At 38.1% G+C, this 15,083-nt stretch overlaps 2 protein-coding genes across 14 annotated transcripts in view; both read left to right on the forward strand.

Moving 5' to 3' along the window:
* RORA (RAR related orphan receptor A) overlaps positions 1–1,761 on the forward strand; it is a 390,738-nt gene extending 388,977 nt beyond the window's left edge. For 2 of the 3 annotated variants that reach the window (XM_075100102.1, XM_075100101.1), the window contains one exon: positions 883–1,179. In XM_075100102.1, coding sequence (XP_074956203.1) covers positions 883–1,047 — 165 coding nt within the window. In that variant the 3' untranslated portion in view covers positions 1,048–1,179. Of the gene's footprint in view, positions 1–882 lie in introns of all 3 variants that reach the window. The other variant, XM_075100103.1, reaches the window with a different exon arrangement.
* Positions 1,762–13,230: 11,469 nt separating this feature from the next.
* ICE2 (interactor of little elongation complex ELL subunit 2) overlaps positions 13,231–15,083 on the forward strand; it is a 30,927-nt gene continuing 29,074 nt past the window's right edge. For 5 of the 11 annotated variants that reach the window (XM_075100110.1, XM_075100109.1, XM_075100108.1 and 2 more), the window contains exons 1-2: positions 13,504–13,758; positions 14,747–14,851. In XM_075100110.1, coding sequence (XP_074956211.1) covers positions 14,764–14,851 — 88 coding nt within the window. In that variant the 5' untranslated portion in view covers positions 13,504–13,758; positions 14,747–14,763. Of the gene's footprint in view, positions 13,759–14,008; positions 14,098–14,746; positions 14,852–15,083 lie in introns of those variants that run through there. The other 6 variants (XM_075100107.1, XM_075100113.1, XM_075100112.1 and 3 more) reach the window with 4 other exon arrangements.

Below are 15,083 nucleotides of genomic sequence, written 5' to 3' on the forward strand. Positions count from 1 at the left end.
TTTTTCTCAGCAGTTCTTCCAAATATTGATGCCCAGGGAAGAGAAAAGAGATACTATTATGCTAATCTAAAGTATCTTCACTTACCTCTTTTAAAAATTGAAGACTGGTATAATGTTAAAAAAAGTAAATCTGAAGAATTGGGGAAGGATAGACACTTGCTTACTGAGGTATTTCCTTTTAGAATTCTGCGTAGCCAGAAAGCTTATGCTTCATTTCACACCACAGAATTAATTACAATAGAAGCAGGATGTCCACCAGCCCAAGCTTTACAGATTGTCCTCATTCCAAATCCCAGCTCATACAATTCTTTCCCGAGCATATACTTTGGATACCTTTGTTGGAAGAAAGATTCTTTTGATAAAAATAATTTACTCAGTAAATTCAGGGATTACCCTAGTGATATTTTTGAAGACAGATTTTTCTGGTCTCTTCCTTTTCACCTTATTTGGCATAAATTAAAAAAGCCTGATCTATTGCATTGCCAGTTTCCTCCACAATATTCACACTAGGTTCAAAAGTAGTCGGGACTGCCTTCTTCCAAGAGAATGACTAAGTTGCATGAGTTAAGATCCAGCCATGAAAAACTTCTGTATCAATCCAGTGCTTGGTAGGCAAGTGAGGAAATCTAATGATACATTTTCCTAGGAACTTAAAGAAAATATTATTTAACCGATAGCACTAAAGCCCTTTAGTGGCTGCCTCTTTTTCTCTTTTTTTTTTAATCTAACATAACAAACATCCGTGGCTACACATCTGAAATGCCATTGTTAAGGTAAACAGCTGATGTGAACTCAGTGTTTGGGAGAGCTTTAATCCTAAGAGCAAGCTGGGGAGGCCTGGTTCCATGTATGACCGTATGACTTCTATTCATTCTTTTACAGTTAATATGCAAAGTGTCTACTTTAAGAGCACTGTGTGGACGACATACGGAAAAGCTTATGGCATTTAAAGCAATATACCCAGACATTGTACGACTTCATTTTCCTCCACTTTACAAGGAGTTGTTCACTTCAGAATTTGAGCCAGCGATGCAAATTGATGGGTAAACGTATCACCTAAGCACTTCTAGAATGTCCGAAGTACAAACATTAAAACAAATGAAAGGAAAAGAAAAAAAAAAAAAGAAAAAGAAAACCAAGACACTTTATATGGCCCTGCACAGACCTAGGGAGCCAACACACTGCACGTCTCTTGGCGGCCGGGGTCAGGCGAAGGATGGGAAACAATGAAACAAAGTTGAACTTGTTTTTCTCATGCATATGATTTCCATTATGCCTACAAATATGGACCCTTTTTCTGTCTCAACTTCTCAATCCTTGATCTCTGTTTACACAGACTGAGAGTACTAAAGTCAGAAGGTTGTTTCCTCTTGTAGTTCACTGCCCAGACTTTTGACAGAACAATCAATTTGTTGATCAGAACAGAGAGTCCACCTAGTAATCAGCGACTGGTGTTCATTGCAGAGATTTCAGCATCAGTTTGCACAGCTTGCTCATTGTTTCATGAAGGACGATTTTTTTCACCTACCACTGTTTGCCAGTAGACAGAATGGCATGAAAAGGGTCCATAGCAATAGCAACAATAGCATTATAATATATTACAGGGTAAATGGGCATGAAGACTATATATAGCAAAAGAGATATTGTTTATATATTGTTTTAATTAATATAAAATGTAGTTACTGGTATAGCTTTTCTTGTTGAATTGATAAGGCACTTTCATTTTGCACCTTTTTCTTTAAATTAAATGCTAGCGTGTTCATTGTTGTGTTGCATGTGCACCAGAAATTCAAGTTTAACTGAAAAAGGTTTGGCAGGTACTGGTACGTTGGGAGGTATTTATGCTGCTGTTTTCCATGTTACTTTTAAAGAGAGGCTGGTCATATCCTGAGATAGCTACATAGATTTTATTTTTTTTTTTAAGAGTTGAAGATAATGACAATTTATAAATCAGCTTTTCAGCTGTTAATTTCAAAGGTACTTTTATTTTCAAATCATTCAAACCTGGATGTTTAAAGTTACATGCCTAAATTCAGATTTGGGTGCACAAGTCAAAAGCCTCATTTTCAAAGGTGCTGAGTTTCTGTGGTCAAAGTTAAACTAAGCAATTACAGATCATTTACAGATGAGTAACATGGCATCCTTGAAAAGCAGGCTGTTAAGTGTATTTCTGCCCACCATAAATCCAGGTTTGAAGGTATTTACTCAACTCTGTATTGACAGTAAAAGTACGGGTGTATAACATGTATGTGGAAGAGTCATTTTTATACATAATATTACATACTTTTGTACTCCATATTGTAAACAATGCCTTCAAACTCCAAACTCTAGACTATCAAAATCAGTTGGAGGTTTGTCTTTGACTTCAGTGAGATGAGACACTGACCCACGTTCTTCCAGCATCCAGCAGTTCAATTTCACGTAGCTTAATAGAGAAGTCTTTTGCTCTTCTTATTTAAAAAGATGCACTTTAAAGTTGATCAGACAAGAACAGACTAACAAAGCAAAGGCACACTGTTGCTAGAAAGCATTGTTCTGTACTCTGTATAATGCTTGGAAATCATTAATATCTTAAATGTGCATCCTGTAGTTCTGAAATTGTGATTCTTGTATTGCATAACCAACCAGTAAGCCAAATCTTGCAGTCATTATTAATTACCATTCCCTTTAGGAAGAATACTGTCTCTGAGCAAATCTGGCAAGTAAAACTAGTTCTGAAGGAAGCAGATTCACAATAAATGACATCACAAAATAAACCGTGGCTGTTTGAGCCAGAGGTGCATAATTGGTTTGGATGAGCTGAGGATGTGTAACTGGATGCCTTGTAGGCCTACACAAATGAAGTTTCTGATTAAGTACATAAGAAAAAGCCAGTAACATTAGAAAAGAAAAAGGAGCGAGACATTGCTTTCATTTCCAAGGATAAACAATCTCTACATATTATAGTAGTTGAGAAGTAACAGAAGCAAATAGAAGCACACTGAAGCCTATTTTAAAAAGAAGACTTAGGATAGTGGGTTGTATAAGCAAAATAGAGGTTTATTCTATGATATGGACATGCTTCCTTTGGGTTAAAATTCTGAGACACATTTAGCTGTGACACCTATTAAAAATTGTCTGCCCCATCAGGGAAGCTTACAGCTGTCTCTCATCTCTGTGGTTTGAAACACAGGGAGATTGAGCATTGTATGTCTCCCCTTCAAAGCAGTACACTCCCGCACCACGGGACGGGAACACCTGTACCTCCCTGAGCACTGGGATGGAGGCATGAGAGGGCTTTTGGAAAACCCGCAATAGACCCGTCCTTTCACTGCTCCATCCTACCTGCTCCCGAAGAAGCGGCTTGCAGCCCAGCACATGCTCCCTCCAGGCTCACTGAAATGCTTTTCCTAGAATCATTGTTTACTTTATTGGAGTAACTGGCATGATATGGTACTTTCATTCGAATGTGCGCTCCTATTTTCTAAAGCAACACTTTTAACTAACAAATGTTTTCTGAATGTGACCAGCCTTAGGTGCTAGTCCTGTAAAGATCAACTAAACTTAATTTCAGTGTCAACTAATGAATAATGAAGACCTGTACTTTTTTAAAGAGTGAGATACAACCCCTACTTCTGACAATAAGTAGACTACCAGACAAAATATTTTGGGATTAATTTTCAGTCACGTCCTTTTCTTACCTTTCCTGATGAATATTAGCACTCTACCAGCCATCTTGGTGCTAATGGTTTTGTTTGGCATCTAGTTCAATATATTTACACCCACAAGTCATTGACAACACAGATTTTTGGAGCATTTACTAACAAAATATGTAACCATAAAAAGGTTCCAGAGGGGCCTTAGCTGAAAGCCCTTTGCATCTGGAAACAGCTTGCAACGTGCTCTTCCAGGCCAGAAAGTGCTGCCATTTTTGTCCATGGGAGCTCCTGTGTACTGGCACCTTGTTAAATCAGGCTGTGCATACGTACCCCAAGTAACTCTGCTTTCCCAATCACAATTAATAGCCACTTGGCAATAGAACATTTTGTTTTGCTCTTCACAGACAAGGGGGGAAAAAAGGGATACAGCATGGCAGATGTACTGATAAGACTTCTGTTGCCAAGGAGGCTTTTATGAAACGGGGCGTACAGCAACGTCAGAGTGGCTGGTCAGAGAGAGAGCCATCCGAGAACCCAGCACAGCAGAGGGCATGCACTCTGCAGAACCTCTGGCACTATGGCCTGGTATCAGATGATCAACTGAATATTCAGTTAAAAAACATACTTTGGGTCAGTGGATATTCATATGCGTATTTTCGTCATCTGCCCAGTTCACAAGAAGTAAAAAGATAAGGATAGCTGAAGACAAAGCAATAATATCTTGGTTTTGAATGATCTGTTCCTTGGGTGTAATATCTATCCACAGAGATGTTTTCTGGCTTTCTAGGAAAGAGATACTATACTGTCATTTGAACCACCCTAATGTACTTCAACATCTCCAACATCATTTGACATTTTAAAAACTATGGGATTAGGTGAAAAGGGAAGCTGTTTTTAAGTTTGGTTGTTCTTTATTAAAGCTTACCTATCTTAGTATGGATACCAAGGTATCTGCGTGTATGTGCACCTGTGTGTGTGAGAGAGTACATTTGTGTGCGCACATGAATATATGTGTGGGTACGTGTGAGTGGCTGCTTCTAGGCTGTTAAGTGTCAATGGAATAAAGAAAATGTATTCAAAATACTTAAGTCAAAAATAGAAGGTGGAAAAAAGATTTATTCTATACAAAGCCTTGTCTGGACCACTTTAGAGAGACTTCTATTTTTTTAACCCTTCTATAAATGTTTGATGGCACTTGAAATATTCCTGCAATAAAATGTGATTTGTGTAAACATTAAAAAAAAAGATTTTGTAATGTGAAACAATGAAAGTAAGTAATGTAATTTTTCTAAAAAACAGAAAAAAACCACAAACGAACGAACTTTGTATTATTTTCATGATGGAATTTGTCTATTTGTCTTTGGAAAACTTTTTATTTCATTGAATGTGCCATAGTAGAGGTGTGGTTTTTTCTTTTTTTTTTTTTTTAACATTTTAGATTAAAGGAATAGCTGTGTTCCGACATTCCAAAATGCAAGATGACATAGCAGTTATGATTAAAAGGTTTGATTAGTAAGCTTCAATCATTGTTGCTTTTTTTGCACATGTTCTTCATTCCTCTACAGTGCAATATGTACATAGAGCACTTGCGGGTGTAACCTTGATCCCTCAGGGAAAAATACATATTTGTACAGGATTTTTGTTTCTTTTTTTTTTTCCTCTTTTCCCCTTTTTTTTTTTTTTTTGCTAAGGAATGTCGATTGAATCACTTGTCTGTTGCTGAGGGGCAGCCAGGTAATAATCCTAAACCACTGTCACAAAACATTGTTTAAATTTTGTGCCCTTTTATTATTTAAAAAAGAAAAATAAAAGTTATTTTCTGACATTCTTTGTGCTGATTGGTGAAAAAAAGGGTAAATAGATAAGCACCTTATGATTGACTTAACTGTGAATGACAATCCATCTAGCTATCAACAACAGAAGCCCTATCATTTTGGAGCTGGGGTTAAGAGTCAGAAACTAATGTGCTCAGGGATCTTCTAAAACTCTTTAACAGGGTGGCCAGTACTACTGGTGGAACAAATTACTTTTAAAAAAATATGCTAGTATTTCTTCCCTTCCCCTTCCCCCCAGGCACAAGAGAACTGGATATTTTTTTTAAACTAAATGCTCTATGCATGCCTCATTCTCTTACTCAGTTTTGCAGTATAGCTGCTCTTAGGTCTTTATTTTGTTCAAAACTAAAGTACTCCAAACAGAGCAAGGGTTTTGCAGTTATATTTTAAAAAATAAGTTCATGCTGACCCACTACAAAAAAATAATTGAAATTAATTTCAATACCCATAGGACATTTTTATAATGATAGGACTATTTTTCCAGCTGAATTTCAGCTTTTTGCAATACAAAATAGGTTTTCAATATAAAATTATTGTCAAAGGAAACAAATCAGTTTATGATAGTACAGCAAGAACGAAAAGGTAATGATTAGGTTTCGGCAATGAATCACACACAAAGGAACATAGATCTTTAGGAATACAAGAACAACTACTCAGATGTTGTCTGTCATTGGTGCGTATGCTTCACGGTAAAGCAAAAAGCCTGACTGGAAAGAAATACTGAGGCTGAAGACATTTTCATATCTAGTACATCAAATACAGCAATTCCAAGTGATTGCAATGGCACCAAAAACCAGCAATGTCTAGGAAGTCTCCAAGTACTGAACTGTAGGATTGTGGGAGCCTGTCCCAATTAGCCTTGGTTTATGGCTTCACGTTCTTTTGAAAATGCATGTAGAAAAGTAAATAAGCAACTACAAACAAAATAATAAAGATTACAAGACTGGTTAGACTGAATTTCTCCTTCAAACATGTCTGTCTTCTTGCAAAAAGCATCAGCTCTCTAGTATCTTAGATTACTGAAGGTATGTGGCTTCCAATTGCTTACTTTAGGTCGCTTAATAAAAAGGGAAGCCTGTCTTACGGTTTTACAAGCTGATGGTCAAGTTTAGCTTGGAATGGTCTTCCAAGACAGACAACTGCTTAGCAAGTATTACCTCTTGATCAGTTTGTGTTCTGGGATCCTCAGCAGAAGAAAATTCTTATTGCTGAGTAGCAGTAGAACCTATTCTTTACATCCTTGCAGATCAATTAAACACAGCACTATGCCAGCTACAGTGAAGAAAATTAACTCTATCCCAGCTAAAACCACAACACTCTTCATATGTACAATCTGTAAATTGTTTTAATAATGTAGTGGGGTGATCCAGACGTTAACAATATCTTTCTTTGGATTGGCATAGACATTCCCCAGTCTGTACTTGATGAACAAAACAGGTTGCACCGTATAAGCTGTACAAACAATATGTATTTTTTTCTCTACACATTCCTGAACTCCCCAGTGTAGGTAAATTTATCAATATAAATGTCAGAAACATCGCTTACTCTCCAATATCCAAAAATAATAAGTAATTTTCTCTTTAATATTAAATATATGAAATTCTACCTGTGCTGGCTGATTCAGATTACACAGAAGAAACATCTTTTGTTTTCCTTAGCTGGAGAAATACAACTATAGAATTATTTTTTCATTATTAATACTAATATTTATTTCTTTAAAAGTTTCATCCATTAATATATTTGAATATTAGCCTCCTCTTTTCTTTATGCTTAAATATTCCTGTCAGTAAATCATTTGGTGGAAATGAGGGCAAATGCATACAGATACCAAATACAACAAAAAGAGAAGTTTTAAAATTTAAATGAGTATTTATTTAAAAATCATTGCAGTATGTGCTTTAATCCTAGTACTGTGATAATAGCTCGCTAAATAATGCTAAGTCACTGGACTTGAGGGGGAAAATATGTTAACATTTAGGATAATATACAGTCTATCTTTGGAACTTTATTCAGGTACTAAATAGAATTTTAACATCAAAATAAAAGCTGTATTCTACCTTTTTCATGTGTAATGTTGCTGTTTATCGCGGGGGGGTTGCCTTTATCATTGGTAGAATATAGCAATAACTTTATAGCAATAAGTAGGCTATCCAAATAAGAAACAAAACATGATAAAGGCTTCACATCAATACTCATAGGCTCATTTCTTCTGCCACAATGTTCACTTGTATGTCCTCCCTCCCTCATCATCCTATTACTTCTTCAAGCTGAACTTCACAATCAAGTTGTTCAACTTTGTGTGACAGCCCACCTTTTTGTTAACATCTGCATGTTTTCAGTGTTCATATGTCCTTCCTATACTTGTTTTCCTGTAAGTCAGCGTTTCTCAAGCTTTCTGAAAGCACAATCCCTCCGGGCTATATTTCTTCATAGGGCTCTCTATGTTGGAATTACCTTACTTCTGGGGCAGGGAGTGCGAACCAGCTGTAATTACTGGCGGCATTTCCTAAATGAGGGAACTGAGCTGCTGCTAGTACTTAGTAACTCCATGGCTACTGCAAATGCTTGCAGCCAACAGCCAGCTCTTCCAGCTCCTCCACGCTGTGGCGGCTGAGCTGCAACCAGTAAGTGGGACAAGTTCCCCGGCCAGCGCGCTTGTCCAGCCAGCACAGCCACATGCTCTGCACTGGCGAACAGAGCTAGGTTTGCCTGACATAGTGTTCTGATAACAATCTAAACACTTTGGCAACTTTCAAATGGTTGTGACTTTCGTTTTGAGAAACAGTACCCTAAATTACCCCACAAAGTCTTGATGTAGATGCACAAAACTTTACAGGAACTTGCAATCTGTAATTCTATCTGTATCTAATGCAGAGAATTCATAAGCAATACAGTGAATTTTATTTCACAAAAAGGCATATGTACTGTACACCGTTCTAAATCCAAAATGTTCCTCATTTCTACACTGATTTAGAAACAAGTTACAGAACAGTGGTGAATATTTGAACTATTAGGACATTAACTGGCTGCTTCTTTATATGTAACTGTATTGTCTGCCTGCTCCTTTTCTGGAGATGTGTTTTTGTATTGGATGTTTGGGCCAGTGGGAGGCTTCAAGCTACAGTGTATTTTCCCAGATTAAATATATTTAACATACGACAAACCCCAGACAAGGCTTTTTAAAATGTATAAAGAACTGCAGTGTTAGGTGGTTTATTTGCAAACTGTTTTCAATGTTGTCCATTTTTATGGCACCTTTAACAATATTCTTGTTTCCAAAGTACAAAAAAAAGGTTAAAAATACTCTAGCCATAACTGAATGTCAAGCAATAAAAACAAATGACTTTTTGTGCATAGATTTAAAAGAAATACAAGTTTTAGACATCTGCATGTAAATGCAATCTTGTTTACTGCTTTCTTAAACTTGAGCAACTGATTCCTTATTTTACTACTAATTTAAGGACTTGTAATGGCCTGTAAACATTTTATCTTGCTCTATTCTTTCAACTCTAACTTTGTCTCTGCTTTGGAGTCATAATATTTAATGTTGTTCTGCTCACCTCTATACAGTTAACTTTTTGCTTTCATTCTGTATAGATAAAGTTATACTATAAACAGCCTACACAGTGCAAATATTTATCTCTTTATCAAATACCACATTATGCTGTATAATAACTGTTTTACTATATAATCTATTTTAGACATAGCTGTTTAGAACTAGAGTGTGCTATTTTTGTGTTTTTCTGATGTGTGGTGCTAGATAAGTTACTTTTGTGAACAAAAGCAAACCCCTTTTATTCCTAGACAATACCACCTTTGGGTCTTGTTAATTTCACTGAGTATAACTATATATAAATATATATATATTTGTATATATATATATATACACCAACATATGCCCAACAAGTACCTGTATCAGAGTACAAGATTTGGGACATGGTTTTCTCTTTAAATGCATAGTGTCATTATATAAATTATTCTATAGTATATTTAATAAGGAGAAAATTACTTCACCGGTACAGATACTTGATATCAAATGTAGAATTTTTTCTACATTATTAACATTATTAATTATTAACATTATTAAAAATCTTCTGTCCAGCTTGTTATCCTTTTGGTTGCTAAAACAGTCTGCCTGTATTGTATCAGAAAAAAGAAAAACAGCTAATCTGCCAGTATAAAGTAATTACAATATGCTGTCTGTCTGAAAGGGAGGTAGTTATTTGGCTTTTTGGGAGAGTTCTGTCCTGTAGTTGTAGCTGATATTTATAGATGTTATTCTGCTGGGTGCCTTCCTCCCTCTTTAAATAGGATCTGTACACTCTCAAACTGCAGATGTTACTAGGCCATGCCTACACACTTAGCTCCAGTTACTGTAAATAGGAATTTTCTGTAAATCTTCCGGGGTAGATGGATGGCTAAATTCAGTCCTTGGATATGCTTTATAAACTGTGCATACATATCCAAGGACAGTCATTAGCAACTAAAGTTAGTTAAGAAGTGGAATTTGCAACATTTTGTCAGGTCTGGGGGTTTTGTTTTATATTTTTCATGTATACCTTAATTTACGTAGTCATGTACCCTTAAAAGTATTCCTATCCCATTCCTTTTATTCTAGATACTGTTTTCATGTTAATTCTGAAAAACTGTTGGATATCAAATATCTAACTAGAGGAGGTAATTAACCTTTTAAATATTTATTAGAATTTTTTCTGTAATATTACTGAATTTATAAGATCTTTAGCAAAGATTTTTGAGCAATTTATTAAACACAATGTTTCTGTTTACTGCACTTTTTGATAATAGAAGGTAGTGAATTTTAAAGCCATGATTCTTGGCTTCCATGCACTGCTTTTATACCCTCAATCCAAGGAATATATATATATAAATAATTTTTTTTAAACAGCAAACATACTGTTGTCCTAAAAATAAATACAAACTTTACTGCATCGTGGGTATATTTTCATAAGTGGAATGTTTAATTGCAAACACTATCAGGACAATTATAAAAACCTCTTGAAGCTACAATCTTATTTAGATATAAGCCATGACAATTTTATTTTCCCTTGTTGATTTAAGTCACCTTTTGATATTTTCAAAGACAAAAGGAGTCGCTCTTAAAATCTGTATGTACTAACCTATACATAACGCTATGAACATGCTCTCCCTATTGTTTTAATTTTAATAGTTTGAGAAATATTTATGCAAAACCATTTGGTTAACATATATTCTCCCTGCTTACTAAATGTTCAACGTAACAAAACCAGAATAAATGCTGATTACAAATATATATCAGTTTGAAGATTAAGCACATAGACCTCACAAAACCTCGTTGAGTAATATGCTCAAATTTCTGTAAATATATACACATTTAAATGCAATTATACTGTACATGTAAATATATGCCAACTGTTATGTGTGCAGTATGTATAAATTCCTTTTCTAGCCACAATAAAACGTAAGCCATCAAGAGGAATACTAAAGTGGTATTGTACTAAACCTTTGCTAATGATCTTTACCCAATCACTTAACTTTTCACTTTCATGGACCTTTCCAACTCACTGTTATGATAGCCTGCTTATATTCAAGTTTGTTATTTTACTCAGTCCCGAAAAAAAGTATTTTGATTCATTTTGTAAATATGACTGTAAAAATAAAAGATTTAATGTTGTCTTTTAAATACTCCAATTTTCATTCTAATATGAATGTTGTTATATTGTACTTAGAAACTGTACCTTTAATATTACATTACCTTTATTAAGTGCATTGAACACATCGATTTTAGATGTGCTTTATGTACTGTTATCCTGTAATAAAACTTCAGCTTCTAATGGAAAAATCTGTCTTAATTTTTTGTCAGTAGCATCTCATTTGTTTTTCTGAATCGTGGTTTATTAGGTTTATTCCTTAAGGAATGCACCATTACAAAATTAGGCTGTGCTTCCATGTATCAGAGCTGTTTAGCACATACATCAAGTAATGTTTGGCAGCAGGGAAACAAGAAGGCTCCCAAGCACCTTTTTAAGCTCCTCTTTTGGCAAACAAGAGCTTTAAACCTCAGAAAGAATGTGGATTAATCTAGCTTCCCTCTCCTTGAAGGTGTCGTCTTGTTAGAAATCACAGTTCGCTGTATCAAGTGCAAGATACAAGAAATCTGGCTTAAGGCCTTCACAGTGACTTTGGAAATACAGCTTTGGGCTATATCTAAATGAGGATTTGTATATCAAAATTGAGGTTTTAATACAGTTTAGGCATAGCTTAGGCATCAAAATTCAAAGTTGCAACTCCCCTCTGCTATGCTAACTTTGGGGGCATCTGAATGTCAGCAGCATGCTTGGGCTTAAGACTTAAGCCATGTAAAATTCTACTTCTGCACCTACCCAGAAATGCCTTGGTTCTGACAGAGCTTCAACAGCTCAGTATTTATATGCCTGCCCATGATCCAGAAACAGGTATTAGCATTCATCTTTGAAGCACTACATCTGGAAGCAGCCTTCACCTACAGATCAAATCTACAAAAAAAAATAGCGGAAGTCGTCACTTTTGTAGAACTGTCACACTAAGTAGTACCATTTGTCCTACAGCAGCTCCATGACTAAAGCAGTCTTTGAGATGTTGAAAATCCAGATTTAATTTTCTCATCATCAGGATGATTCCTGCCCAACTTTCCACTCACAGGAGAGTTCCTAACCACCAAGATATAGTTTAGGCAACAACTGTATCAACAACTACATATATTCTATATAAAACACAGGAATTTTTCTGAAGCGAGAGACAAACCGAGGGACTCCCATGCCCGCTCATAAGGAAGGCTAAACTGCAGGTTAGGAGGTGGTGCTTTTGATCCCCAACTATTTCACTGAATGGTTGAGGTTGGCAGGATCCTCCAGATGTCACAAGCAGGGCTACCTAGGGCCAGCTGCTCAGGACCATGTCCAGATGGCTTCTGAGTATCTCCAAGGGTGGAGACTCCACAGCTTCCCTGGGCAACTTGTGCCAGTGCTTGGCACAATGAAAAAGTGTTTCCTGATGTTGAAGTTTATGCCATGGAAGTAGAAAGCTCACATGTAGGAAGTAGCACCATTTGAAAAAAAAAAAAACCACACACATGCACACACACAAAAAAAACAACCAAAAAGGACACTGCAGGTTTTAGAGAGATGCAGACTTCAATAGGATTTAACCTGCCACACTCATAGTCTGGGGCAAGTCTTCTAATCATTTGGCAATGCAACTGTTACAATACCTGGGTTTTGAAGAAACATTATTTCTTACGAAGCTACTTCCAGGACTGGGCTCTAGGTGAGGGGGACAGAAACCTTTCTGCTTCTCTGAGATACACAAGCAAAAAAAGGGCAGAATTAAAATCAAGCAGTGTCCTTAAAACTGATCTGCAAGCAAGCTAAAGCCACTCCTGAGTTGGTGGGTTTGGACATGATTTGAATCATCTCAGTATTTTTATGTATTTGTGTACAGTGCCCAGAGTTAGCTACAGGACTAGGTGCTATGAATGCTTCCATTGCTTCATGCCACAGTCCTCACTTCCTCCTTCATTCCTCCGTCTGTAGAGCTGTGAAGGGGATCACCTTTTCTTACACCACCACAAGCAAATGAGTTTCCATCACCTAGACCTACAGGTACCGAGAATATTTGAATTCCACATTTTACCAGACAGGGATACCTTATCATCAGTAAAAAGTTTTTGTGGCCCTGCCCACGTTAACCAGCAGGAAGTGAGCCAAGGAAACGGGAAGCCCAGGAGAAGAGGGAAGCTGCTAAATGCAGCAGTCTCCACGGGGCACCGCAGCCGTCCCGACACGCAGTCCCAACCCCCCCCTCAGGGACAAGCCCCCCGGCAGAGCCCAAAACCACCACCTCTGCACACTCAGGGCGGGAACTGCCGCTCGAGGCACCCAACATCTGGTCAGGGCCACACCTTAGCGAAGAACGCGGAGTCGGAGCGGAGCCCACATGCGGAGTGGCCCTACGCACACCGCATCTCCCGGCGAGGCGGGGCGGCCCGCGGCGGCGGCCACTGCGCCACCACCCCCCGCGGCAGCACTGTCTTCTGCCACGAGATGGCCGTCGCAGCCCCTCTGGCAGCTGCTCTAGGCCATGTTGCCACTGGCTGGCTCAGAACACCTGACCCCGCGCGCCGGGAGCTCTGCTACGCTGATTGGCCTGTGCCGTGAGGGAGGCTCACGCGGCTGAGAGACGAGGAGCCGGCGAACACGCTTCCCCGAGGGGCCCGCCAAGATGGCGGCCAAAGGGCAGCTGCTGACCTGGTGAGTACGGTTACCCCCCCCCCCGTCCCGGACCCAAGAGAGGGCGCCTTCGCAGCGCGGGGGCGGGAGGGTGACCCCTCGCTCCGCGCTGCCCCGCCAAGTGAGGAACGCGCCGCCCAGCCCCCCGTGCGGCGGGGACCCACATGGGCTCGGAGGGGAGGGGAGGGGAGGGGAGCGGGTTTCCCGTGGCCGCCTGGCTCCGCCCCGCCGCGCCATTTTTTGTCGTCTCTCGGTGGAGGGCGGGGGGGAGGAGGGCCGGAGGAGTAAGTGGTTTTTTTCTGACGCTGTGTGTTTATATCTGTTCAGAAGTGAGGAAAAATTAAGTAATACACATCTACGGTATGGATTTGAGGCATTGGCGATGTTTTTGTTTTTAATACGAAAAGCCCTGCAAAGAATTAGGCTTTTTAAGACTAGAGAGGTGGGTTGGTTATGAATTAGTTTATTTGTGAGGAAGATAGAAATAAATCTTTTTTCATGCCTCTCAAAATAGTTTGGGAAGATAGGTTTTGTATAAAGCTGGTACACTGGAAGGGCTATATTAAAAAAAGGACAGTTTAGAAGGTGAGACCTGTGTAGAAAACAAAAGACTTCCTTTCTGAAGAACAACATAATTTTTGTTAGACAATTTTTCTCCAAATCCCAGCAAGTTCAAGCGAATGTTTGGTTTTGATTAATGAACATCTGAAAACATGTAGCTCCATCAGAATTTCCTTCACCATGGCTAGGATTTATAACCTGTATTAATGAAATTGTCCTTTTCTGGCTACAAAGAACGTGTGTATTTTACTCTTGAAAACCAGTGGGGAATTGACAGTATATATGTAACTTCCATAAAGCAGGAATATGGAAACACTCTGTAGATAGTGTGTGTGTGTGTGTCCCTTTTTTTTTTTTTTTTAAATAAATAATTCTGTTCTTTGTCTCTCAGGGGCAGATGTGGCCTTTAATTTTTTTGTGCATTTCAGTGTTCTTGTTTTATTTTCAGGGATATTTCACCACAAAATGGCAGTGAAGTATTTTTCTCACACGAGATTTACAAAAAATATTCATTGGCTCCGAGCCTCTCTGAGCTATGGCATTTGTCAAACAGGTATATTCTGTTATGTTATAATTTTGTGCTGTTTGTCATCATCCTGTTGATGCATACCCTTACTGTTTTGGGGGAAAGCTGCACATTGTCTGGTATATAAGGATTTGTTACTGATTCCTTGGTCAAGCAGTTGGTCTGCACTTAACCTGGTGTGAAACTTCAGAAGGCAGGAAGAGACTAGGTTGGAATCTCAGATCTTTTGTGTCTTTTGGGGTGTGGGGTGGTATTTTGG

The sequence above is a fragment of the Phalacrocorax aristotelis genome, chromosome 7 (genome assembly GCF_949628215.1).
Source record: "Phalacrocorax aristotelis chromosome 7, bGulAri2.1, whole genome shotgun sequence".
Taxonomy (NCBI): Eukaryota; Metazoa; Chordata; class Aves; order Suliformes; family Phalacrocoracidae; genus Phalacrocorax; species Phalacrocorax aristotelis.